General features: G+C 50.9%; 1 protein-coding gene across 1 annotated transcript in view; it reads right to left on the bottom strand.

Annotated features, from left to right (window-relative positions):
- MTCL2 (microtubule crosslinking factor 2) overlaps positions 1 to 25,718 on the bottom strand; it is a 78,733-nt gene that overhangs the window by 17,440 nt on the left and 35,575 nt on the right. The window contains exons 4-11 of the mRNA XM_084775633.1: positions 17,793 to 17,855; positions 15,261 to 16,436; positions 12,346 to 12,486; positions 9,158 to 9,283; positions 7,038 to 7,268; positions 6,318 to 6,422; positions 5,341 to 5,508; positions 3,269 to 3,520 (exon numbers count right to left, since the gene is read on the bottom strand). Coding sequence (XP_084631759.1) covers positions 3,269 to 3,520; positions 5,341 to 5,508; positions 6,318 to 6,422; positions 7,038 to 7,268; positions 9,158 to 9,283; positions 12,346 to 12,486; positions 15,261 to 16,436; positions 17,793 to 17,855 — 2,262 coding nt within the window. The remainder of the gene's footprint in view (positions 1 to 3,268; positions 3,521 to 5,340; positions 5,509 to 6,317; positions 6,423 to 7,037; positions 7,269 to 9,157; positions 9,284 to 12,345; positions 12,487 to 15,260; positions 16,437 to 17,792; positions 17,856 to 25,718) is intronic.

Below are 25,718 nucleotides of genomic sequence, written 5' to 3'. Positions count from 1 at the left end.
CTAAGAATGTTCCAAAGGAACGGTGGAAGTCCTAAGCAACGTCATGATGGGCTGGTCCCCTGTTTGCACTTGAACCCGTGTCTCAAACTTTGCTTCTTAGGAACCTGATGTAAGACAAATAAAACAGGGGTGACAACCGAAGTCACCCCAACATGAATGAACAGCAATCACAGATGAAGACGGCAAGCCAAGGCCCAGTGGTGGTGGGAGCACTGTGTCATTCCTATGGCTTGCTCTTTTATTCCCGTGGCTGCCCTGAGAGTTGAGAAGGTCGAACAGCCATCCTCCTTGTGTAGATGAAGCTCAGAGATCAGAGGTGACTGGTCATGGGTTGGGCCTCCCGGTCAGGAGCCCCTTTGTGATGGTTTGAATGAAAATGGCCCCCAGAGGCTCAGAGGGACTGGCACTATAGGGAGGTGTGGCCTTGTTGGAGGAAGTGTGTCACTGGGGGCGGGGCTTTGAGGTTTCAGAAGCCCAAGCCAGGCCCAGTGTCACTCTCTCTTCCTGCCGCCTGTGGATCTGTATAGAGAACCTTCTGCTCCTTGTGTAGCGCCATGTCTGCCTGCGTGCTGCCATGCTTGCCACCATGATGCTAATGGACTCAACCTCCCAACCTCCCCCCTGTAAGCCAGCTCCAGTGAAATGTTGCTGCAGTCACGGTGTCTCCTCACAGCAGTACAAGACTGACTAGGACACCCTTCCTATCTGCTGCCCTCTGGGCTGCTTGACTAGGCTGATTTCACTGAGAGCGCAGCGTGTATGGAATGTGGGGGCTGACCCCTGCGGCCCTAGCTCTGGAGAGGGTGAAGCAAGAGAACGGGGCGCTCCAGGCTACTCTGGGCCTACGGGATACACAGAGACTCAAAACCAAAAAAAAAAAAAAAAAAAAAAAGGAAGGAAGAACAGGGGAAGGGAAGAAGGAGGTAGAAAATAAGAAAAATAGGACATAGCTTAGCTTTGGGTGTCCAGGCTTGAATGGAAGGAAACAGATGGACGTCAAACGATTGCAGGAGGCCAGAGCTAGGAAAGCCAGCAAATCCCACGTAAGACCCCTGCTGGGAAACCAAGTGCAGAGCCAAGCATCTACAAGCCAGCAGGTCCCAGCTGTGTGCTAACACCCCACTAAGCATGGCATGGATTTGGTGTAATGATTTCCAAATCATTAAAATAAAAATGTTAAAAAGTTGAGCAGTGGTGGTACATGCCTCAGTCCCAGCACTCGGAAGGCAGAAGCAGCTGATGCCTATGAGTTTGAGGCCAGCCTGGTCTACAAAGCAAGTTTCAGGACAGCCAAGGCTACACAGAGAGACCCTGTCTCAAAACCTAAAATAATCCTGATGGTGATGACGACCATGACGATGACGATGTTGTCTACAGACAAGAAGTAGCCAGATGGTACAAAATGATGCTCTGATGAGCTTCCCATGTGGCACAGGGAATGCACTTTGATTTGTGGGTATACCCCCAGGAACTTCCACGCATAGAAATGTGACCCTCAGAAACACAACATTTCTGCAGCTAGTGAGTATGACCCTAGAGAAAACCTAGTCCCTTGTGGAGGGTCAGCTCAAATGAAGACTCTTCCTGATGTTGGGGATGGAGAGATGGCTCAGCGGATAAAAGCATTTGCTGCTTTCCCAGAGGACTGGGCTCAGTTCCCAGCACCCATGTGACAGTTTTCAACCTATAACTCCAGTTCCAGGAAATCTAACACCCTTTTCTGGCCTTAGGGCACTGGGCACGTACCTGGCACACACACATACACGCAAGGAAAACAGTCACCCATATAAGACAAAAATGAATAAATCGTAAAAAAAAAAAAATCAGCAGGGCAGTGGTGGTGCACACCTTTAATCCCAGCACTTGGAAGGCAGAGGCAGGCAGATCTCTGTGAGTTCGAGGCCAGCCTGGTCTACAGAGAGAGTCCAGGACAGCTGAGGGGGGAGAGTTCTGCCATATTTCTGTCTTGTCAGAAACAGAACATTTTGGCTCATTTTTGCTCATCTGCAAAATGCAGAATGCGGTTTGAGACCACATTCTGAGAAGACAAAGGCAGTAACTCTTGGAAAACGCTGCCCACCCTCATCAGGTGAGTCCAAGGACTGGGGAGCAGAGAACTGGCAAGGGAAAGGCAAAGCAGCTCTGCATACTGTTCTAACTGTGCGCGCACGTGCACGTATGTGTATGTGTGTGTGTGTCAACTGGGACAGGGGGACACACACAAGACAGCAGAAAACCTCTCTGAACCCCTGTAAGTGCCGGAGAATGCAGCACTATTGTACTGTGCACATGCGCACGTGTGCAGATTTACAGTACGGGGGTGCTTTCTGCTTGTTTTTTTTTTTTTTTTTTTTTTTCTGAGACAGGGTTCCATGTAAACCAGGCTGGCTTCAAGCTCACTAAGTGGCTGAGGATTTTGACCTTGTCCTCTAACTCTCCTTCCTTTACCTCCCAAAAGGTTACGGCATGAGGCGCCACACTTGGTCTCCGTGGTGCTGGGAATCCACCCCAGGGCTTCGTGCATGCGAGGCAACTGCTCTACCAACTAACCGAGGGACATCGACAGACCCACAGCGAAACGTACTAACCGAGGGACATCGCCAGACCCTCTGCGAAACGTGGTGCCTAGACTGTGTCAGGGTGGAACACTGAGTAGTGGGGTCTAGCAGCAGCTAAACTGACTGAGGCTCTCAGTGGGAGAGGCAGGTGTGCATGCAGGAACACAATGACTCAACCAGCGAAAAACAGAACACGCTCCACAGATCGTAAGCCCGCATGGTAAAAGGGGAGGGAAGCCAGATGGCATATGTGCTTTGTAATATTTAAGTCTTGGTTTCCTCTTTTGGTCAGAGGACTCCAGTTTCCCTTTGGGAATCACTCTTGGCTCCTCCCTTTTTGGTCCTGGGTTTTGACAGGACCCAATGACGAGCACACGACTGAAACCTGGCCAATGAGCACTTTGTGGGCTGGCCAATGAGAACTTGTGGGCTGGCCAATGAGAACTTGTGGGCTGGCCAATGAGAACTTGTGGGCTGGCCAATGAGAACTTGTGGGCTGGCCAATGAGAACTTGTGGGCTGGCCAATGAGAACTTGGGGGTGGGCCAATGATGAGAACTTGGGGCACCAAACTTCGTATTGCAACTGCTATGCAGTTAGATACGAGCAAGGACTTGCTTCTCGCTGCTCTCTCTGAGCTCTGGGCTCCCGCCATCACTGCAGAAGAGGCTTCCTAGCTTTGGCTGCCCGGGCGCCCGCGTGCAGCCTTACCTGACTGAGGCGGTTCTGCAGCTCCTTCGCCTGCTGCTCCACCTGTTGCTTTTCCCCCTGCAGCCGCTCCACCAGCTGCAGCTTCTCCTGGCTCCAGTGGCGCTCGCTGACCTGCAGCTGCCTGGTAAGCTCCATGACCGCACTGTAGGACTCAGCCAGCAGGTGTTGCTGCTCTTCTCGCTCCCTCTGCAGTGCGGCCTTCCAGTCCGGGCCCGGCCTCTCACTGGCACCCTTACCAGCCTTAAGGTCCATCTGCGGGAAGAAGAGCCAGCTGGGTGGCGGCAGGGCACACTGGCTCCTGATCCATACCTGGGAGGCCTTCCAGGACCTTCCATGCCTATCCTCCTTACAACAGAGCTGTGGACCCCTTTCTACATACAAGCCAAAGCCTGAACCCAATGTTCTCTTCCTATGCCTCTGTAAGCAAAGTGCTACCTCCTGCGGGTCAGAGAGGCTCCGAGGGGCTAGGTAAGCATCGCACATCTTACACAGCCTCGAGTCAGAGGCTTGGAGTCTGCTACTTGACAGCTAGGAGAGTACCCTAACCTAAGCATCGCTGCAACAGGCAGAGCCTCCAGCCACCGACAACCACACATTTATTGGTTCTGCCCAGCAGCATCCGTTTCCATGAATGGGGGACATTCTTTATCTCCCCCCAGACCACTGACAGCTGAGCCCCACCTTGTTCCCAGAGGCCCTGCATGAGGACATATGAACACGGCATCAGGAGTGGTCCAGCATGGTTTGGGTTGGTTTGGTTTTCTCAGCCTAACCCTCATCATGGGGAGGCAGGAAGGGAACAGGCAGCCTCAAGACCCACTGGCCCCGTGGATCTGAGACGGCGGATCCTCAAGAGGCAGGTCAGAGGGCGAGAGGTCCCAGAATGGCTGGGCTTGTGACGCAGTGAGGGTTCCACGGGAACAACGGAAGGTGACTCTGGACAAGAGAGTGGCATCTGCAGGGTGCGGGAGAGCACGGGGCTCAAGAAAAAGCAAGGAGTCTATCCACGCAAGGCAAGGAGCTGCGCTCACGGGAGGCCAGAGGCTCAGGTCTGCTACTTAATAGCCAGGAGAGAAACCTAACTCCGCTGGACCTGCTTGGCCATCTGGCCACCACAGACCTCCAGGGTGTCCGTCTCCCATGGCCACAGATAGCAAGGAAGGCAGCCTGAGGCCAAGGTGTGCTGGAGGAGACCAGGGGCCTAGTCTGCAGAAGCACGAAGTCTGAGCATTTTCTGAGTGAGAAGCCCGCCTTCTCATTCGTCAGGCCACAGTGGAGAAAGAGCTTGCCTCCAGGCACACAGCAGATGCCAGACTCCTAGAGAGCCTGGTGAAAGCGCCTTTAGTCAGGCTGGAGGGGCAGACCCCTATCTGAGTATGAGGAACAAATCAGAGCCGGTTAGCAGGAGGCTGGGAGCCCTTATGAGGAGAGGAGAAAGCAGTAAGGAGGGCAGACATACCCAGCAGGGGTGTGCAGCCTAGTACCAAGTGCAGGTGTGGTGGCGGAGGAAGCCCCGAATGAGTGAAGTCCCATGTGAACGCGTGTTGTCGATGTGGCACAGCCATGTCAAAGAGCCCAGGTGATGCTGGGACCCATGGAGAAATGGCAAAGCCATCTGCCCCACCAGGGTGAGGCTCGGCGGAAAACGGGGAAGCCTTCCTGTGTGTGTGGATGGTGTTAACAGTGTGTGCAGAGGATTCCACCACAGCAACCTCCTCCGACGTTCCCAGCCTGAAGACGTTTCCCTACAGAGTGCCGCTGCCCAGATTAGTGAACTTGTTCCCTGATCCCCTCCTTGGCTATCTGTATTAATAACCGCCTCCATCTCTGTGCCTGATCAACTATGCGTATCCTTGCACTCCGTATCGCAACCCAGGCAGGTGTGGAAACACTCTGTGAGCCCGCGGTGCAGCCCACATTCCTGCTAATCTCTCTGGGACACAAGGTGAAGTGGACGGGGGTGGGGTCCTGTGCCCCCAAGAGCACAGCTTAGCACCCACTTCCAAGACCTGACTGTCTAGATCTGGACTGAGAACGAGGAAAGGGATGCCCCGACAAGCAAGCAGGCTTACCTGCGAGGCGTGGCCCTTGAGCTCTGCCCGTTCTGTCTCCCACGTGGCTTTGGCCTTGGCGAACTGCTGCTGAAGTTCGGTCAGACTCCGGCGCTCGTCCCGAAGCAGCCAGCACAGCTCCTTGAGTGTGACCTTCATGTCGGCCAGGGTCTTGACGTACTCGTTAGGCTACAGACAGAGGAAGGCCTGGTCAGGAACTCTGTGAAAAGGCAGGGAGGGCGGCCCTGGTACAGCTGACTAACTCACGAGTCCAGCTGGGGCCCTGTCAGCCTGTCAGAGAGTCCTTCTCAGGTCCTCTCACCAGTAAAATGGGACTAAAGGCCCATCCTGGGATGGCTGAGCCGAACAGCAAGTCTTAGACGCTGGGAATTCTATTACAGGAGCAGCTATTCTGCCCAAATGCCAAGTAACAACCATCGCTAGGCTTTGCCGGCCCCAGGCTGCAGGTATCTCCTCGCTGAGCTGACACTCTCAAGTGGTCCCAGAGTGGACTCCAGTCCCCTTTCCTGGTTCCTTAAACACTGCTCCCCCACACTCCATCCCACTCTAGAACCCCGGGAAGCTGGCTCCATGCCCCTCTCTGACCTGTGGCTTGATTTGCCAGTTCTTAACTTAACTCAAGCACCAGCCCACCTCCATGCACACCGTCCTCTTGGCTCATTATGGTCCTTTGTCCATTCTGAATCCGACACCCATGCAGTGCACTACATGTGACCCCCCCCCTTTCTCTGTAACCCCGTTCCCTCAGCAACAGACTAACTGTTCTCCTTCCTGTGACCTGACAGTCCGTCTGGCCTTCTCTCACTACCCTGGGAAGACTGGCGCCCCCTCTAGCACTGAGCAACCGGTGAGTCAGACTGCAGCCAACAACCGTCTGCAGATCCTGTGTCCGGTCAGGGCTGGGAAGACAGCAGGAAGCGATCACTAATGGATGACGTGCACACAGGTAAGGCAGGGCCAGGAGGGGCTGAACACACCGAGTTCTGGGTCCAGCTGTCCCCCGTGCAGGCCTTGTTATCCGAGTGTTGGGCGTTCAGCTCTTCTTCCTCCATCAACAGGTATAGCTCCTTCATGCTGTTCACCTGGTTTGAGAAACCACACTCAATAGGCCCGGCCTTCGAAGGAGAGGGGGACACCGACAAGCAGTCCGGATAGAAAGGGGACTGCAGGGCTGCAGAGACGGCTCAGAGGTTAAGAGCACTGACTTGCTCCTCCAGAGGGCCTGAGTTCAATTCCCAGCAACCACATGGTGGCTCACAACCATCTATAGTGTGACCTGATGCCCACTTCTGGCCTGCAGGGGTACATGTAGGCAGAGCACTGTATACATAATAATAAATAAACAAATTAAAAAAAAAAAAAGGGAGCCGGGCGTGGTGGCGCACGCCTTTAATCCCAGCACTCGGGAGGCAGAGGCAGGTGGATCGCTGTGAGTTCGAGGCCAGCCTGGTCTACAAAGCGAGTCCAGGACAGCCAAGGCTACACAGAGAAACCCTGTCTCGAAAAACCAAAAAAAAAAAAAAAAAGGGGGGGGGGCGGACTGCAGAGCCATGTAGGAAGGACCTCAGGTGGCTCAGGATGAACCAAAGCCTGTCACTGGCTTCCCGCATCTTAACTGACCCACCCTCCAACCCGCCACTGTTGAAGCCCATGTCCCCCTTCCTCCAGCCCACGGCGAGGGCTAAGCTCGGCCGTACCTCCAGGAAGTCATCCTCCTCGCTGGGCAGGACCTTGCCCTGCCGCCAGCGCTTCAGGAACCAGCGGAGCTTCATGAAGAGCAGCAGGAAGTTGTGCTTGAACTGCTGGGACTCCTGCACTAGGATGTTCTTCTCCTGGCTCCAGAATTTCTGCTCCAGCCGCCTCTGGAGGCTCAGGCTCTGCAGCTCGAACTCCCGCCTCAGCAGCGCCCTCTGCTGGTCCTCTTTTAGCTGTCCAGACAGGAGTGAGCAAGGGAGGGGGCCCCCTGTTGATTCCAGACCCAGATGAAGGGTAGAGGGGGAGCACTAAGGGCAAGTGGCTCCTGGACCCCTGCCGGGGCTTCTAGCACTAGCTGCCCATTGCACCCTGGGGAGATGAACTCTCACGAGCAGCAGCAGTGGGCTGGAGGGAGAGCTGTCAGTAAAGTGCCTGCCACACAAGCGCTAGGGCTCACATACAAAAGCTCTGCCAGCCAGCCTGGTCTCAGGCAAGCGCCTGGCGCCAGGGAGGAATCATGCCCCAAAATACTAGGTAAACAGCTTGAGGAGCGACCTAGGGCCAGGGCCGCCATGTCACCATACTCTGAGCGTCTACTGGGCATCAGATGTTCCCCGTGTGGGAACTATAGGGAGGGCAAAGTGCAGAGCAGAGGCATTCTGGGGTCGAGAAAGCCTGAGAAACGTGAACTATCCTAGGGAGCAATGCTGGGTCACCGCTCAGAGAGCCGAGGGCCTGGGAGGTACAGCTAGCTCTGAGTGAAACGCACCTACTCTGTGAACGCCTCTGCCTCATCGGCACCTCAGACCACTCGCCACCAAGAAAAGGATCACTGCAGGGCCTAATGTGAGCAAAGTACGCCATTTATATATGGGCCGTTCTGTAAGGCTTTTGTTTTCTTGGTTTCTGCTTGTTTGTTTGTTTTTACATTTACTTGCTGTTTTGTACATATATTGGTTGGTACAGGGGCCATGGCATCTATGTGGTAGTCAGAAGACTAGAGCAGGTTAGTTTTCTCTCACTGTGTGGGTCCTGGGGCTCGAACTCAAGTTGTAAGGCTTGGTGGCAAGTGCCCTTACCCATCTATTTCATCAGCCCCAACAGTAAGGCTTAATAAATGCTATTACGGAACTATCAAAGTGGTCCACAGCGAGGCTTGATATGGGCGCCATTTCACAGACAGACACCAAGGCCAAGAGATGAAACAAGGACTGAAGAGATGGCTCAGTGGTTAAGAGTACTGGATGCTCTTCCTGAGGACCTGGGTTCAATTCCCAGCACCCACATCAGGCAGATCACAAGGAGTCTGACACTTCTGGTATCCACAGACACCTGCACTGACATATACATACGTACACGCATCCATATGTAATTAAAAATACAAAGTCTTTATTTATTTTTTTGTCTTAATAGAGATAAAACAGAGACAGGCTTGGTGACGCATGCCTTTAATCCCAGCACTCTGGAGACAGAGGCAGGTGAATTTCTGTAAATTCTAATCAGCCCCGTCTGCATATCTGAACAGTTAGGGCTACATAGAGAGACCCTGTCTCAAAATAAAAAACAAACAACAAAAATCCAAACAAACAAAGCAAAACCCAAAGAGATTAACAGGCCCAGTGTCACGTAGGCTCCAGTCCAGCCTAGCTGCTGACAATCACAAATTCAGCGACACCCTGGCAAGGCACAGGGGTGGGAAAGCTTGGGTTTCCCCCGTGTTATCCCCTTCTGAAGACCCCACTTTTAGTAGTGTTTGATTTCTTCCTATGCTGGGGACAGAACCCAGGGCCTCTCACGTGCTGCTAAAGTACTCTCTACCTCAGAGCTACCCCACAGCCCCTTTACCATCCGTTCTTGAAGGAGACATTGTAACAGGTGAAAAAAGATGTGGTTCAAACCCAGGCAATGATGGCACACACCTTTGATCCCGGGAGCAGAGGCAGGTGGATCCCTGTCAGTTTGAGGCCAATTTGGTCTACAAAGTGAGCTCCAAGACAGCCAGGGCTACACAGAGAAACCTTGCCTTGAAAGGAAGGAAGGAAGAAAGGAAGGAAGGAAGGAAGGAAGGAAGGAAGGAAGGAAGGAAGAAAGAAAGAGAAAAAAGAATGTGGTGCAAACTCACCTGGACTACTTTTTGGTTGAAGCTGTCAGCTTCCTCCTTCCGGAGCTGCCGTTCCTGGGACAGCTGCTCTTGCAAGCCCCGGAGGCTGTCGTGAGCCTCCGCCAGGACCAGCTGAAGCTCCTTGATCTGTGTGGGGTGGGGGTGGGGGTGGGGACAAGGAGTTAGGGAGGGCACAGGCGGTGGTCACAGAATGGCAGTAGCAGGGAATCAACAGTGAGCTGGACCCGGCTGTCCTCTACCGGGCACAACAGTGTCCTCCTTGCCTCAGGGGGTCACCTTCCCAATGAAATGAATTAGCACATGTCAAGTCCTCCACAGTATAATCTTAACATTTTTCTCTCTTGCAAATTTATTTGCAAGAGAGAAAAAAAATAAACTGTGAAAACTAAATCTGAGTCACAAAGTTGTTCATAGTCTCTTTAGCTAATTAGCTTTAATTAACTGATCACATTTAACTGATTATTTATTTTTGCACAAGCTGATCTCAAACTTCTGAGCTCAAGGAATCCCCCTGCTTCAGTCTCCCAAGTAGCTGCGGGCTATAGGTGCTTGCCACCACATGCTAGTTTATTGTTTATAATTAAACATATAGAAGCATTTTAAATGATAAACGAGGTTTCAAAAGTGTTTTAATGGGTCTATATGTGTAAAACTCCTTTCAGCTGTACAGTTGCAGATGCTGTCTTGTGTGTTGTTGCATGTGGATATTTACCATGGTCAACGACACAATGATCTTGGCTTTCTTTGTATCTTCATGTAGTGTGTCTGCTCAGGGATTTAGTTGTATCTTTGGCTCACAGTGACTATAGAGTAATATCATTTTTTTAAAAAAGTTAACCAAAATCTCCATTTTCTGGGAAATGATGGTTTTAAAATGATTTAGGACTAAACAAAGTTAATTTGTTCTTGGCCCAGCAACATGGCTCAGCAGATAAAGGCGCTCGCAGCCAAGCATCAGGACCTGGGTTTGATCCCCGGGGCCCACATGGTGGGAGGAGCCAACTCTTACAGTTGTCCTCTGACTTATATACAACGTGTACATATCCACACACTAAATAAACACACAAATGTAAGATGTGTTTTTAAAACTTGTTCTTTTTTAAGTCCAGATCAAGACTAGATTACAACACAGAAAGAACTTTCTAGAGTCTGCTTATGAGCTGGATGCTAATTACAAAGGAGGAAGATGCTGAGTTTGAGGCCAGTGTGGGTGACATAGCAAGACCCTGTCTCTTTAAAGCACCAAAGGGGAGGAAAGTGCTCAGTTTGTGAAAAGCCATAAGCACCTGCTTTTCTTCCCTTCTCCCTCTCTCCCTCCCCTTCCCTATCTCTGTGTGTGCTTGTGTGTGTGCACGTGTATGCGTGTGCATGTGTATGCATGTGTGTGCTTTTGTGTGTATGAGTGTGCTTGCATATATGTGCATTTGTGTGTATATGCATGCATGTGTGTGCTTGTGTATACGTGTGAGTGCATGTGTGTGCTGGTACTAGGGATTGGACTCAAGGCCTCACACATGCTGAGCAAGTGCTTGATCACTGAGTTGTAGCCCATCCCATTAATACTTTTTTTAAAAGATTTATTTATTATGTATACAATGCCCTGCCTGTATGCATACCTGCAGGCCAGAAGAGGGCATCAGATCTCATTATAGATGGTCGTGAGCCACCATGTGGTTGCTGGGAATTGAACTCAGGACCTCTGGAGGAGCAGTCAGTGCCTTAACCTCTGAGCCATCTCTCCACCCCCCCATTAATACATTTTTGTTTTACTCCAGTAACAAAATCTTTAGCCAGATGAAGTGAAGTGACGCAGGAGGCAGGAGGATCACCTGAACCTGTGAGTGTGAGACCAGCCTGAGCTACACGGTGAGACTCCATCTTAAAAAAAATAATAATAAGTATTACGTATTTCTGGTAACGGGGGTGTTTATTCTAACACAGTATGCAGGAAGAGAAAAATGGAAATGGTCCCAGGCATAGCAGGTGTCCTGCTGAGGGAAAAAAAAACCATGGCCAATAATATGACAAATTGGCACCATGTCTACAATGATTTGAGGCACGCCTTGTACACCTGTTCAGTATTAAAATCTCCGCCAAGCCGGGCAAAGTGTCTGTAATGCGCCTGTAATCCCAGCACTTGGAAGTTGGAGGCAGGAGGATGGTAAGCTTGAGGAAGAAGATCCTGGCTCAACAAAAACTCTTTAGAAGTCAGGCTGCTGGCCTGGCACATCGTTCGTGAGCTCAGGGTGGGCGCTGTGTTTCAGTCAGGGTGAGCGAAACTGATTAAATGTGCACACGAGCTGACACAAAAAGCTTAATTCCTCCTCAGAAACAAGAAGAAAGAAGTATCTCAGGTTGCTTCTTCTCCTCTCTCCCGCCCCTCCCATCTGTGTCCCCACTGGGGAGCAGAGCTCGGGCCTTCTGCATGCTAAGAACACAGCGTGACAGCTTAGCTACACGTCCAGGCACTGTTTTCCCTCTCCCCTTTCCCTCATGGCCGCTAGGGCCTCCAGACCCCATCACCGGAGAGTCTGAGCCTTCAGTTTCCGGGGAGCTTCTCAGGCTCAGGAGGCCAGGGAACCTCTCAAAGATTAGAGAATCTTAGCAATCCTAGTCATTATAAATGCTGTGGTGGGAAAGCTGGGCCCATGGGAATCTGATGTATCTAAGGTCAAACCACCAGACCAGCAGAGTGACATCTGCACTCAGGTCCCGTGAGTCCAAGAGTCATGTCACGAACACTGTCCTTATCTTCACCCGTAAAAGCCAGGCCTTAACACTGTAAGGGGATCTGTTCTTGTAAGCGACAAACTTGACAACTGAGGAAGCACAATGACTTATCCAAGGTCTCCCCGCCAGCACACCGGGGCCCCCGCCAACGCCATTGCCTCTCTGCTATCTAAGTTAGTGGTTTCAAGATGGCCTCCAGTTTAGCATTCCTCCTGCCTCAGCATCCTGACACTGGGATTGCAGGTGGGCACCATGTCCAGCTAAGCGGCCTCTAACTAGATCAAGGGATTGATTCAAATTCCTTCCCCCCCCCCTTTTCCCCTGGCTGTCCAAAACACAAAACCAAACAGAACGCTCAAAAGTTTTATCATCATCGTCCACCATCTGCCTGCTTTTTTTGGGAGGTCTCAGCCAATCTTCCTCCACTCAACTGTAGTCCTACTTAGGCCCAGACCCACCTCAGAGGCATAGGAATCATTGTCTTCAGCTCGGTAAGGCCTGAAGTTCCGACTCGGGTCGGGCTTGGAGTCCAAGTCACCAGCTCGAAAGGCCTCTCGGACCCTAGGCTCCCAGTCCAGCAGGTCTCTGAAGTCAGGCGGCTGAAGTGAGGGGCACAAAGCAGAAGAGAGCTTCAGGGAGGGGCCCAAGGAGCACTGCAAACGGTGCCCACCAGGCCTCAGCTCCACACTAGGCTTTGTCCACAGGGAGAGTGGGGCCCAGGTGAATCAGCCTTGCAACCCGGACGCAGCCTTTACCCCGGGGGCGCACTGCCACCACTCCACGACTGCTTGCTGCCAAAATGGACGACTAGGCAGGGGCAAGCACTAACTTTGCTAAAGGCTCTTATGAAAAAGGACCTTCCCAAGCAATTCCATCCCCCGCCGCCTGTGCGGTCCTTGCTCACTCTGCTTCTGGGCGAACCAAGAGGGAGACTCAACCACGCGGCCTGTCCGCTTGCTTCAAGAAGCCACCCCAAGCCACAGCGGCACAGAGCTGACGCTGCTGCGGGACTGTACACGTGCAGTCCAGTGCCAACACGCCGAAATCCCCGTCACCCGCTCAGGATGAAAACCAAACCACCTCATGCTCTCTGTGGGTGGTCCCTCAGCACCCTCTGCACAGGTCCTTGGACCTGCCACATTCCTTCTCTTTACCACCTGAGCCTCTTCAAGACCCAGGACAAGCTCTTGTTGATTAAAAAAAAAAAAAAGCTGTGTGTTTCTTTCGGGTCCCTTTTCTGTTTGTCCTATCACATCCACAGGCTTGACGTGGTAACCGTTCCTCACTCGGCAAGTAAGGGCCTTTAGAGTGGGAACCCGATTCCCATCTGGCTCTGCCAGCAAATAAACAGGGAATACAGTGTGCGAGGAAACACACCATCCAGCGACAGTAGCCCTAACACGAAGCAAAGAGAACAAAAATCAAGGACAGGAGAGGGTGTGTGTCGAGCAAGGTTAAGAAGGACATGCCCCCCCCCAAAAAAAGACCACCAAAAATAAATAAAATAAAATAATAAATAAATAATAAAAAATAGAAGGATGCGCCCAGGATGCAGCTAGACTCAAGCATCTGAAATGTGCAACCACAACCAAGAAGCTACTGTTCAATCCTACGCCATTTTTATTAATTTGATTTTTAAAATTTGTCTTGGGAGTTTTGTTTCATTTCTGTTCTGTACTGGGGGGTGAAAACTGTGAGGCCTGCCAAGGCAGGTGCTTTACCACTGAGCCCCACCCCCACATGGCCACTGCATGTGACGGCTACACTGAACATCTGGCGGGAAATGGTAGGCGGGGACAGGAGGCGCTCGTTTGTTTTTTATCTTGGCTTCAATGTTTATGTATTGCTTTTGCAATGATAACTTTTTGACAAGTGTCTTTTCTATTTTAGATTTTTTTTTTTTTTAGGTAGCACATCGTGGACATTAAGACCAAGCTTCTCAAAAACTGATCAAAAGGTTTAGTTATATATTCATCTATTCTTAATTATGGTTAGCAGTGGTGGCCCACGCCTTTAACCCCAGCACTCCGAAGGCAGAGGCAGGCGGATCTCTATGAATTCAGGGCCAGCCTGGTCTAGAGAGTAAGTTCCAGGACAGCCAGAGCTACACAGAGAAACTCTGCCTAAAACAAAAACAAAAAAACAAAAAACAAAAACCAAAAGGGGGTGGGGCTGGCAAGATAGCTTATTGGGTTAGCATGAATGCTTACTACCAAGCCTGATGACCTGAGTTGACCGCTAGGGCCATCTCAGAACTGACTCCTGTGACCATCACATGTGCACAGTGGCTCCCCGTGCCGCCACCCCCCTACCCCGTCCCTAAATAAGTGTAATAAACGTTTTAGTTAAAAAGAGAGAGGAGGCCAGGTGGTGGTGCACACTTTGATCTCAAGCACTCGGGGAGGCAGAGGCAGGAGGAGCCTCTGTGAGGTCAAAGCCAGCCTGGTCTACAAAGAGAGTTCCAGAACAGCCAGGCCTATACAGGAAAAACCCTATCTTGAAAAACCACAAAGAGATAGGGAAAAAAAGGGGGTCGGGGGCTAAGCTAGCTGGCCGCCCCAGAGAACTGGCTCGGTGGTTAAGTGCAAGAGGATCTGAGTTCAGTTCCCAGCACCCACAACGAGGAGCTCACAGCCACCTGCATCTGTAGCTCTGGGAGCTCCAGCACCTTCCTCTGGCTTCTGTGGGCACCTTTACACAAGTGGTATACATACACACATATGTACACACACACACACACACACATACACAGATGTAAATTTTCAGAAATGTTTTAAAAAGAAGGGGCCAGGGATATGGCTCAGTGGTAGGATGAACACTTGCCAAACAGGTATGAGGCCCCAGGGTTGTGTCCCCATAACCCGAATGGGACAGGACAGGAGAAATGGGAGGGGAGGGGGATGGAGGGGGAAAATTTAGCAAAAAAAAAAAAAAAAAAAAAAAAAAAAAAAAAAGGTAGGACCTCAGAATCAATCTCCATCCACAGTAAATGCATACTTGGCAGTTTACTGAGTCAATAGGTCTATATATAGCTGTATGGGAAGAAACACATTTTTCTTCCTGTAACAGCAACTAGCCAGCTGAGTGAACACAGCCAGGCGCTGCTGTGTTTGGTCTGTATAATCCCATTTATATAAAGCTCAGAGATGGATAAAAGGCCATCCTGGGGAATAGGGCTAGCGACCAGCACCGAGATCAAGCAGGGCTGCCTCGGAGCTGGTCATGTTCGGGGCGAGGATCACATGACTGTTCACTGCGGGAGAGCTGTGAAGTTGTGTGCACACGGGCTTTGTGTCCTTCTGTCGTGTGCCTGGTTCAGCACAAAGTGTGTTTGTAATAAAAGTTAACAGGACCCTAGCCCGTGGCATCTTACCTGGAAGTCAGAGCCAAGGTCTTTGGCCAGCATGATCTCCTTAGCCGGCCCCTGAGAGCCCAGGGCAGGCAGCGCAGGGAAGGGCTCGGGCTGCTCCTTGCCAGAACTCCCCAAAGCCACATCCGCCTTTCGGGTAAAGGCGTTTAGCTCCTGCTGCAACACGCTCAGACGCACCAGGATGGCATGGATGAGCTTGGCATCCCTGGGGCCCTCGCTGTTGTCAGGTGCCTCGTGCAAGCGTAAGTCTGCACACTCGTTGTCCAGGCACAGCCGGAGGCTGACGGAGAAGCCGTTGGCATCAGCCACCAGGACGTCGATGGCCTTGCTGACCAGGGCAGCCTGTTCCCGTAGCCCGGGCAGCGCCTCGGCCTCGCGGACCCTGCAAAGCCGGGCAGCGTGGGGCTCCAGTGTCTCCCCCATTGGGGCAGGCACGCACTGAGCGGAGTCCCCGGCCTCGGCGTCAGTCTCCAGCATGGGGCGCGTGCTCTGGCAGGAGGCCAGGTCGCAGCGCTGCAGGTTGGACAGGAGCACGCGGTTCTCGTACTGCAGCTTCTTGACCTTGCCGCTGAGCTCGCCGATCTGCAGCTTGGCGGCCGCCAGCTCCTCCTGCGAGGGCTCGCTGAGCACTGAGCAGCTGTCCTCCGAGAGCGTCACGTCCAGCTCATGCTCCGAGCGGTATTTGGCCAGCTCGCTCAGCAGCAACTTGTTTTGGTCCTCCAACTCGGCAGAGGAGCGCCTCAGCAGCTCGGCCTCCTCCTCCACGAACTGGAGATGGCGCCGCAACTCGGCTAGGCTCTCCCCACACTCACCACCCAGAGAAGAGAAAGCCAACCTGGCCTCAGGGCCCCCGCCGCCCCCGTGGTCCTTCATGTCGTCCATCTCGGCCCTCAGGCCCCGGTTCTCCACCTCTAGCTCCACAATTCGCCGGCTCAGCAGGTTGGCCTCCTCCTCCACAAGTTTCAGGTGAACTTTCAGCTCCGCCTCCCGGGAGTGCGGAGCATCCGCCAGCTCCTCCGCGGACAGGGCCGCATCCAGGTCCCCATAGAGCGAGCGGTACTTGAGCAGCTCCTCCTTCATGCTGTCATTCTCCTTGGCCAGCTTGGTGAGCTTCTTGCACATGAGGGCCGACTCCTCCTTTGCAAAATGCAGCTGGCACTTGAGGTCAGCACTGTCCTCCTGCGGCCCAGTGGGCACGGAGACAGACAGCAAGCAACAAGGCAGGTTAGTGTCAGGCTGGACCCAGCCACAGAATTCTTGGGTGCACTGACTGAGAACACAGGGGTGATTCAGCTTGGCTCTTGAGGCCGGGAGGCCACAGGATGGAGAGTAGGTACACTGGTACTGGGAGGCCAGGGCACACCACTTACAATTTGGGAGTCTGGGAGCAGGGGACATTCAGACAGATGACTTGAGTTCTTGCTAGAGTTACCCCATCTGTAAACATGGGCAGAAACATTGGTCTCTCCCATGATGACTGTTAAATGGGAAAATGTACAAAAGTGCCTGACCCATGCAAAACGTGGCGCTTTTATCTAATTCTTACGGCAAACCCACAGAATAGGGACAGACGAGGAGACAGACCAGAAAGTTGAATCAAGCAGCAGAGTCTTGGGTTTATCTGTCCCTATGTTGGGTAAAAGCAACTTGTGGGTCCAGGAGTGTCTCAGTATGACTTCAGAGTGGGCTGGGAGGGAGTAAAATGGGGGAATGAAGCCGAGAAGGAAGGAGACAGAATCCTGCCTTAAAATGGGCAAGCTTGGATGCAGGCAGAGTTGACAGCCAAACTCTGCCAAGACAGGGTAAGCAAGTCCTCAATAGTTCCTACCTCACAAAGATGTCTGTCAGATATATTGGGGCAGAAGGCTGAAGATGATGCTCTAATGTTATAGAGTTTTTGGGTGACTGTTCAGGCAGCACTGTCTCAGTCATTTTCTCATTTTGGACGCTGCTAACCTGCACATCTGGTTCCTTAGGGAATGATTGAGTTTTATTCCTTAAGTCTCTGATGGGGTTGAAGACCAGATAGTTTAGTCTTACAATTAAGCTTAGTTGTCTAGGGGTTAAGATATTTTTAGGTCTAGATAGATGTTTTAAGTTGGCGGAGATGAGATATGACAGATGTTGATTTATATTCAGAATTTTAGACTCACCAAGATAGGAAAGATGTTTTCTTCAAGGTTGCCAAATACAAATAGCCAAAGCACTGAGGATGTAACATTTAATTAATTCCTGATTGTTTCGTGGTTCTTCTTGCTGTATGTAGTTTATTTTATTTGTGTGTAATAATAAAAATGTATATGTAGGGGCTGGAGAGATGGCTCAGTGGTTAAGAGCGCCACCTGCTCTTCCAAAGGTCCTGAGTTCAATTCCCAGTAATCACATGGTGGCTTACAACTATCTATAATGTGATCTGATACCCATTTTTTAAAAAATGTATATGTAAAAAAAGAAATATAAAAAAAATGTATGGGGGGAAAAGAAAGGGGAAGGAAGGGCAGTGTGTGTGTGTGGGGGTGGTTTCTGAGGGTATACCTGTGCAGTAGGCTTCTTATCAGTCTTCCCCAGAGAGCGGGTTCCTCTTTTCTTCAAGGAATGCTAAAGAGAGAAAGAAGAAACCAAACTGAAAGATCACAAAGATGATGCATATCCAAAGAGGTGTCACAAAGCGGAGTCACACTGAGGGTCCCAGCCGAGCCTGTATGTGTTAACCGAGGGATGAGCCTGAGATGCCCAAGTGCACTGTACAGGGAAGAAAGCCCTGAGGTCCGGAAGGAAATAACAAAATACCCCTGCCCAGGGCTCCTCGTGGCTGCACCTAGTCTGGCCACTGTGACCCTGGTGGCTGGAAATCAGACTCTGTGCTCTTGTTTATCTTTGTTATTGTTTTGGGGCTCCCTCCCCCAAACTATAATTACGTGATTTTCTCCCTTCGATGTCTTCCCTCCAACCCTTCTCACGGACTCCCTCCCCTCGTTCTTACTCAGACCGTGGCCTCCATCTTTAAGTGCTGCTACATATGTGTGTGTCCCTAAATATATAAACACAACCTGTTCACCCCAGATGTCACCAGCATGCATGTTTTCATGGCTGACACTCGCCTTTCATCCACTCCCCCAGAGAGTTCCTGAGTACACCTCAGGGCAGTGAACCAGACAGATGAGACACCTGAAGGGTGCTGTGTCACCCTGCTTCAGAACCGAGAGGTTCATTTCCCAGGAAAGGCATCCAAGCCTTATGTGTTCTTCCTGGGTGGAACACACATCCAAAGACTAGCCCAGGTCCCCTGACTCATCCCCAATGGGCCACGAGTTCCACTGGAGGCCATCTATGTGATGTGACTCAGTTTCTACCTCTGTCCCACTCCCTAACAGTGTCACCACCAAAGAGGCTCTTCCCTAAACTCTGCATGCAAATCTGCTCTTCACAGGAAGTGACATTTCACAGGGCCTTGAACACAGAATGTACACTAATGAACAAAATATGGGTACAAAACTGGAAACAGCACAGGCGACTCAGAAATGATGGTGAGAAACTCACAGCAAAGAAAGATCCAAAACCCCAGACCCAGAAGCGTTGGTGGTAGGAGAATCAATACATTTGCTCACATGGGCAAAAACTGCACGGATAAAAACAAAACCAAGGAGAGAAAGCCATCCCGCACAGCTCAGAGGTATTGCACTGGCCTGGTGTGTTTAAAGCCCTGGGTCCATCCCCAGAAACACACAGACACTCAGAGACAGACAGACAGGCAGACAGACAGGTTGAAATATAAACAACAAACGTGGCAACATACCTGCAATAGGAAAATGAGTTAGGAATACAAGAAAGAGCATGGGAAGTCGGGCTCAGTGGGGCAGGAGAATCATACATTCGAGCCCTGACTGAGCAACAGATTAAGAACTTGTCTCATGCCGGGCGGTGGTGACGCACACCTTTAATCCCAGCACTTGGAAGGCAGAGGAAGGCGGATCGCTGTGAGTTCAAGGCCAGCCTGGTCTACAAAGTGAGTCCAGGACAGCCAAGGCTACACAGAGAAACCCTGTCTCAAAAAACCAAACCCCCCCCCAAAAAAAGAACTTGTCTCATAATAAAGACGAAAGATGGCTAAGGGACACAGTTCAGTGGTGGAGAGCATGTCCAGTGTGCAGGGGACTCCAGATTCTAGCCTCGGTCCAAAGAAGAAAAGAAAGAGTTTACAGAAGGAAGACAGATAGATCTTAACCCTGCGAAGAGGCTTGGCCCCACTCGGGATGGCCATGCCCAAAGGAAACCCACACTGGGCTGCCGCTTCTGCCTGGTCTCACCAGTGAAACCCGAGCCGTCTCACAACACATCCTACTGGGCAGGCTCTAGCTACACAAGAAGGTTCATTTATTGCTGGCAAGAGTGCAAAAACGGCGCAAGCCCCACGGTGGGGAATTTGAGGAAATGCTACAATCATCAGTGCTGAAGTTTCTTGTTGTTTAAAAAAGTCATTCAATTAGGCGCACGATTCCATTGAACACTTCCTCCCGAGAGAGGGATGATTCACGCCGGCAGCTTTTGAAACCACATAGGTTGTTCTCAACTTTCTGAGTTGAGCTGCCCACTTGGATTTCTGAAAATGCTCCCCGGTGACTTAAGATAAATGCTCACCCCCAACCCTCACCTCTCACTCCCCATCCAAGTAGGCAAGCCACTGACATAAAGCAAGCCTTATTTAATTTTTATTTTTATTTTACCTTTATGGGTGTTTTGTCTGCATGTGTCTTTGTGTATCACATGTGTGCAGTACCTACGGAAGCCAGAAGAGGGCACTGGATCTCCTAGAACTGAAACTACACACGGCTGTGAGAAGCCACGTGGTGCTGGGAATTGAACCTGGGTCCTCTAGAAAAGCACCTAGGGCTCTGCAGCCCTGAAAGCCCTGTTTTACTGAAACCGAGATGGGGGCAGGGACTTGACCAGAGTTCTATAGCATACATAAAGCCAACCAGAGACCAACTCTTGACATAGCTCTTAACTGGGTTGCAAAGGCTTGGAAGGAGAAAATGTGTCTTTGATGAGGGCCAGAGTGGAGCTAGCATAGTGGTTGTCAACATGTATACAGGGGGGAATTACCTGGGGGGATGTAAGAAAACACCAACACACCAGAGACCACATCAAAGAGTCTGGAATAACTAGCTCGGGGTACGTCTTAGCCACCGAAGTTTGAAATAGCTTACCAGTGAAGCAGGTTAGTTCCGTCATGCATGTAAGTATGTCCACATGCGTCCATATGTGTGTGTGCACATGCATGTGGGTGCATTTTCATGCATGTGGAGGCTAGAGGAGACCCCCAGGTGGTGTTTGAAGCTCTCTCATCATTTCACCTCTTTTTCCTGAGACCGGGTTGCTCATTTGCTTGGTGCTCACCAGTTATGCTGGCCTGGCTCCTAGGGAGCCACAGGGTTGCTTCCTGAGTCTGCTGGGGTTAGGGTTTGGTTTGGCTGGAGGTGGGGATTGCTTTGTTACGTTGTTGGTTTGGGTTTTTGTTTTTGTTTTGTTTTTTTCCAAGACAGGGTTTCTCTGTGTAGCTCTGGCCATCCCGGAACTCACTCTGTAGACCAGGCTGGATTAGAGGCGTGCACCACTACTGCACAGGTGCGTCTGGTGTTTTTACATCTTCTCAGCCCACTCTGACTCCATCTTAAAACCAGGTCGTAGAGAGCTCTGGGGAGACAAATGAGGCAGGACGGCGGGCATGAGTTTGAATGCGGCCAGTTCCCAAGAGCAGGGCCCCGGATCTTCCAGTCCGCCTAGAACAGGAGAGCCCGGATCTTCCAAAAAAGGAGTGGGGTGACAAAACATGCCCTGTCACAAGAGCTGGTGTGCTGGCACAAGGGCCCTGGGAGGAAGAAGCTCAGAGGGAGACTCCCTTGAGGGGCTGAGGTGGTGCTCTGGGTCAGACCCAGCCTTAGAGAACTGGGCCTGCCCTCACAGGCTGAGTGGCACCTCGTCTGCGGCCTCAGCTGCGAGTGGTTCTGGAGAACCCACACACCGAGGAATCCATGGCTTAGGTGCCCACAGCTCCACCAAGGTCCCCCATCCCAGGGAGGAAGCAAAGAGCCAGGATGTCTAAGGGCTCCAAGCTACCACATATGCACCCGTGAGATGATGTAAAAGCCTCTAGGAACAACTGAGGGGTCATGACAGTGGCTGCCCTCAACACTCTGTGAAGGGAAGGAAGTAACCTACAAATAAAGCCTCCAACCCAATATGTCTTCCAAGTGAAGAATGGAAGAGCAAACTGTGGTGTGTCCATACAATAAAAACTTACCAAAAAAACAACAAACAAACAAACAAAAAAACAAACAAAAAAACAAGCCGGGCAGGTGGTGGCGCACGCCTTTAATCCCAGCACTCGGGAGGCAGAGGCAGGCGGATCGCTGTGAGTTTGAGGCCAGCCTGGTCTACAAAGTGAGTCCAGGACAGTCAACAGTCAAGGCTACATAGAGAAACCCTGTCTCGGAAAACCAAAAAAAAACAAAAAACAAAACAAAACTTACTCCATTAAGAAAAAAATGAGGTCCTGATGCTCAGGGCAGCACGGGCGCCTTTGAAGACACCATGTGAAGTGAGTGAGCCAGGCCATCTTGACACGGCAGGCACTGTTGTGTTACAGTTTCCTCCAAGCTTAAAACATTGCATCCTAGCCGGGCGTGGTGGCGCACGCCTTTACTCCCAGCACTCGGGAGGCAGAGGCAGGTGGATCACTGTGAGTTCGAGGCCAGCCTGGTGTACAAAGTGAGTCCAGGACAGCCAAGGCTACACAGAGAGACCCTGTCTCGAAAAAACAAAACAAAAAAAAACAAAAAAAACACAAACAAACAAACAAACAAACAAAACATTGCATCCTACAGGAAACTCCTTAAACAGGAAGACAAACAATTCGAAATAGGGTTCAGGAAGTTCCTGAAACTGACCAGATCCACTAAGTTCCTTCCTGTCAGAATAAGCAATAGAAGCTGAGAGCCCCTTTCAGATGATGTGAGGCTCAGAGGTTAAGAGCACTGCCTGCTCTCCCAAAGGTCCTGAGTTCAATTCCCAGCAACCACATGGTGGCTCACAACCATCTAAAGTGAGATCTGGCGCCCTCTTCTGGCAGCAGGTGTACATGCAGGCAGAGCATTGTATACATTTTTTTAAAAAAGAAGCTGAATCCTAAAGAGGATGTGCAGGGGAGAAAAGCTGCAGAGAAGCCTCTGAGACCAGAATACCTGCCTGGAAGGATCAGAAAACAGCCTAGCTGCCGAAACTTCCTGGCAGAGGCTTAGACGAGTCACTTAGAAATAACATGCTCCAACCTGCTGAGCTGCCCGCAGGCTGTGCAGTGTGTTCCAGGTTCCCAGCTTTTACGAGCAGTCATCTGGGTGCTGGGGAGGGCCTTGGCGATGCCGCTGTATGTGAGCCATTTCTGCTCTTGCAAGGAACCCCTCACCCGCACACGCCTTTAATCCCAGCACTCGGGAGGCAGAGGCGGGTGGATCTTTGAGTTCAAGGCCAGCCTGGTCTACGGAGGGAGTTTCAGAACAGCCAGTGCTACCCAGAGAAACTCTGTCTTAAAAAAAAAAAAAGCCAAATCCCAAACCCAACCCAAACCAAACAAACCTGTTGGCTCACGATGTTCAACTTTGGTGGTAGTCTTACTTTTTTTTTGGGGGGGGGGGGGTCATGGGGTCCTCATCTGAGGTGAATAGATGTATGTGTTGTCTCCCTAGGAAAAGTTTTGTCATACAATAGGTACATGGCATCAGGTTCCATTTTCACAAAATGCCCAGGCCAAGCAATTCTCAAAGATGGGAAACGTATTAGTGTTGTTCCAGAGCTGGAGGAGAAGGGAGTTGGCTGTGAATAGGTGTTGAGTTTGGTTTATTATTTTTTCAATGGTGTAACAGAAAGGTCCTGGGATTAGAAAGTAGGGATCGATACACAACTGTGAAACCCACTGACTGTGAGGTTTAAAGGGGGCAACCCTGGGCTAGGGGTGCAGCTCTACGGGAGAGCATTTGGCTGGCATGTGTTCGGTTCCCAGCACTGCAAATAAAAAGGGGGAGGGCGGACTTAATAGGATGTGAATTGCATCTCAATAAAAATGTTACTAAAAAACCAAAACTGAATAGCTGAGCACAGTGGCACGCAACTGTAATTCCAGCAGTTGGGAACAGACGAAGGAAGGCTGCCACAAGTTCAAGGCCAGCCTGCCAGTGTGGCAAGTTCCAGGCCAACCTGGTGCCCAGTGAGTAAGTCCCAGGTGAGCCTGGACTGCCTAACAAGCCTTACTGCAAAACAAAACAGGAACACTCGCATAAGATATAAAAATATTGTCTTATTACAAAGTACATATGTTGCTGGGCGGTGGTGGCACACACCTATCACGCAGGAGGCAGAGGCAGGCAGATTTCTGAGTTCGAGGCCAGCCTGTTCTACAGAGGGAATTCCAAAACAGCCAGGGATACAAAACGAAATCCTGTCTTGCAAAAACAAAACAAACAAACAAAGCAAAGCACGTAGGTCAAGTAGACAAAGCCAAGGCCCCTTTCATGCCGTCCCCCTCCCCATCCGCTCCCTGAGGGATCTTTGCCAACTGTCGCCTCTGGAGCTCTTCCTAGACCTTTGACTCCGTGTTTAAGGCTGAAATAGATAGCGCTATTTGGGACGTTCTTTCCTTCCTATGCTTATTTGATTCTGTGGTTTTTATAATAAGCATTTCAGACTGAAGAAAACCTAAAAGCGTTTGGCGTCTTAAAAGGCTATATCTATGCAACATGATACTGTATATTACAGAAACCTTGTGTGCAATCTAAGCCCATCTTTCTTTATTTTTTAAAGACACAGAAAAGTCCATTGTTAAACACAGAGAAAGACCTAGAAAAACACAAAGCAAACTACTAATCCCAGGTTAGGCAGACCAGAAGGGAGTGGTGGGTAAGGCTTTCATTATTTTGTATATTTTTATACTAGCTCTGTCATTTTGGATTGATGCCACAGTCACGTGGTGGTTAAAAATTCAGAGAGCACAAAAGACGAACAGAGGGAAGCAGTGGGTCCCCAGTTTCCTGCCCTGGGGGCTGGCAGTGTAGCCAGAGCTTGCTAGAACCTTCCTCGGAGTTATGCCAGGTATGTGCTTACGTGCTTTTGCAGTGGGATTTTTGCCTCATTAAGTTTAAATTGCATTTTTAAATTTAAAGAACCGGGTGCACATACATAAAAATAATGTGTGTGTACACACAGAAAACCCTACGGAAAGCGTCTGCTCAGCTCCCAAGTCAGAATCCCCGAGCACTGGGTTGCAAGGACCTTGACAGACCTCTCCTTGGGGCTTAGTGCATTCTTTAACTTTTGTGGATTTGGGGGGGCAGGGAGGTGCCTAATGTTTCTCACTTCAAACATATGTTCTCTAGGCAGTCAATGGCGCAGCTTTCCAGAAGGCAGCTGAGGAGCTGCAACCTCACAGACTAGAAGCTGGCAGAGAGTGCAGAGCTGTGTCTGAGGATGGGGGGACAACACTCGCCTGGTGCCAGTCGTTCTGTCTTGGGACTGGACCCTCTCTCACAACACAGAAGCCGTTTGGGCTCCTACACTACCCTGAGCTTAGGAGGGAAACCAAGGCAGCGTCGCAAGCACAAGAGCCACCCTCCCCGCTATTGAGTGGCAGCTAGCCAGGTGGCTTGGGGCAGGGGGGTGGGGTGGGCCCAGGCTGCTTTTTTCCCTCAAGGGAGCCAAGGTCTATCAGATCCCCTTTGTTCTAACTCTGGGCTTCTGGAGGGCCGACCAGCCACAAGGTCCAGGAGGACCCAGCCCTACTCTTCACAAAGCTACTGAGTAGCCTGGATGGCACCCCTGAGCAACCCTGGCTAACCCTCCCTAGCGTCTTCCCCAGAAGCCACTAACTAGGCAGTGCCCTAAAGCTAGAAGAGAGCTGCTAAACACACGTCTCAGAGGACCTCTGCCCCCAGCACCTCCTGTGCTTCCTCACTGCTGACTTACCAAATGTGTGTGTGTGGGGGGGGGGGTGTCCATGTAAGTCTCATGGAACCAGATTGCTGTGCGCATGGAGCTGACCATAGGGAGGACCTGGGTTGGGGTGCATCTCTAGAAGGAGGTACACTTCCTGCTGCATATAGACAAGCCATACAGTTCCCGGAGAGATCACCACTTGAGTGGAGAAAAAAAAATTTAACTTTTAAATGACAGCATATCGTGTGTGTGTGTGTGTGTGTGTGTGTGTGTGTGTGTGTGTTATGATATATAGGTGTGGCGTAGGCACACACCCTTGTACACACAGGAAAGCCAGGTTGTCTGGTGTCCTGCTCTATCACGCTGCAGCCTAACTTCTTTGAGACAAGGTTTCCCACGGAATCTAAAGACCAGCAAACCCGAGCCATCCTCCTGTTTTCTCCTCCTCCTCCTCCTCACTGCCGGAGTTACAGGTCTGTT

This window comes from Acomys minous, assembly GCF_964271855.1.
Source record: "Acomys minous genome assembly, chromosome: 3".
NCBI classification, from domain to species: Eukaryota; Metazoa; Chordata; class Mammalia; order Rodentia; family Muridae; genus Acomys; species Acomys minous.
The sequence above is the reverse complement of the archived record's forward strand: the minus strand, read 5'-3'. Positions and strand labels throughout refer to the sequence as shown.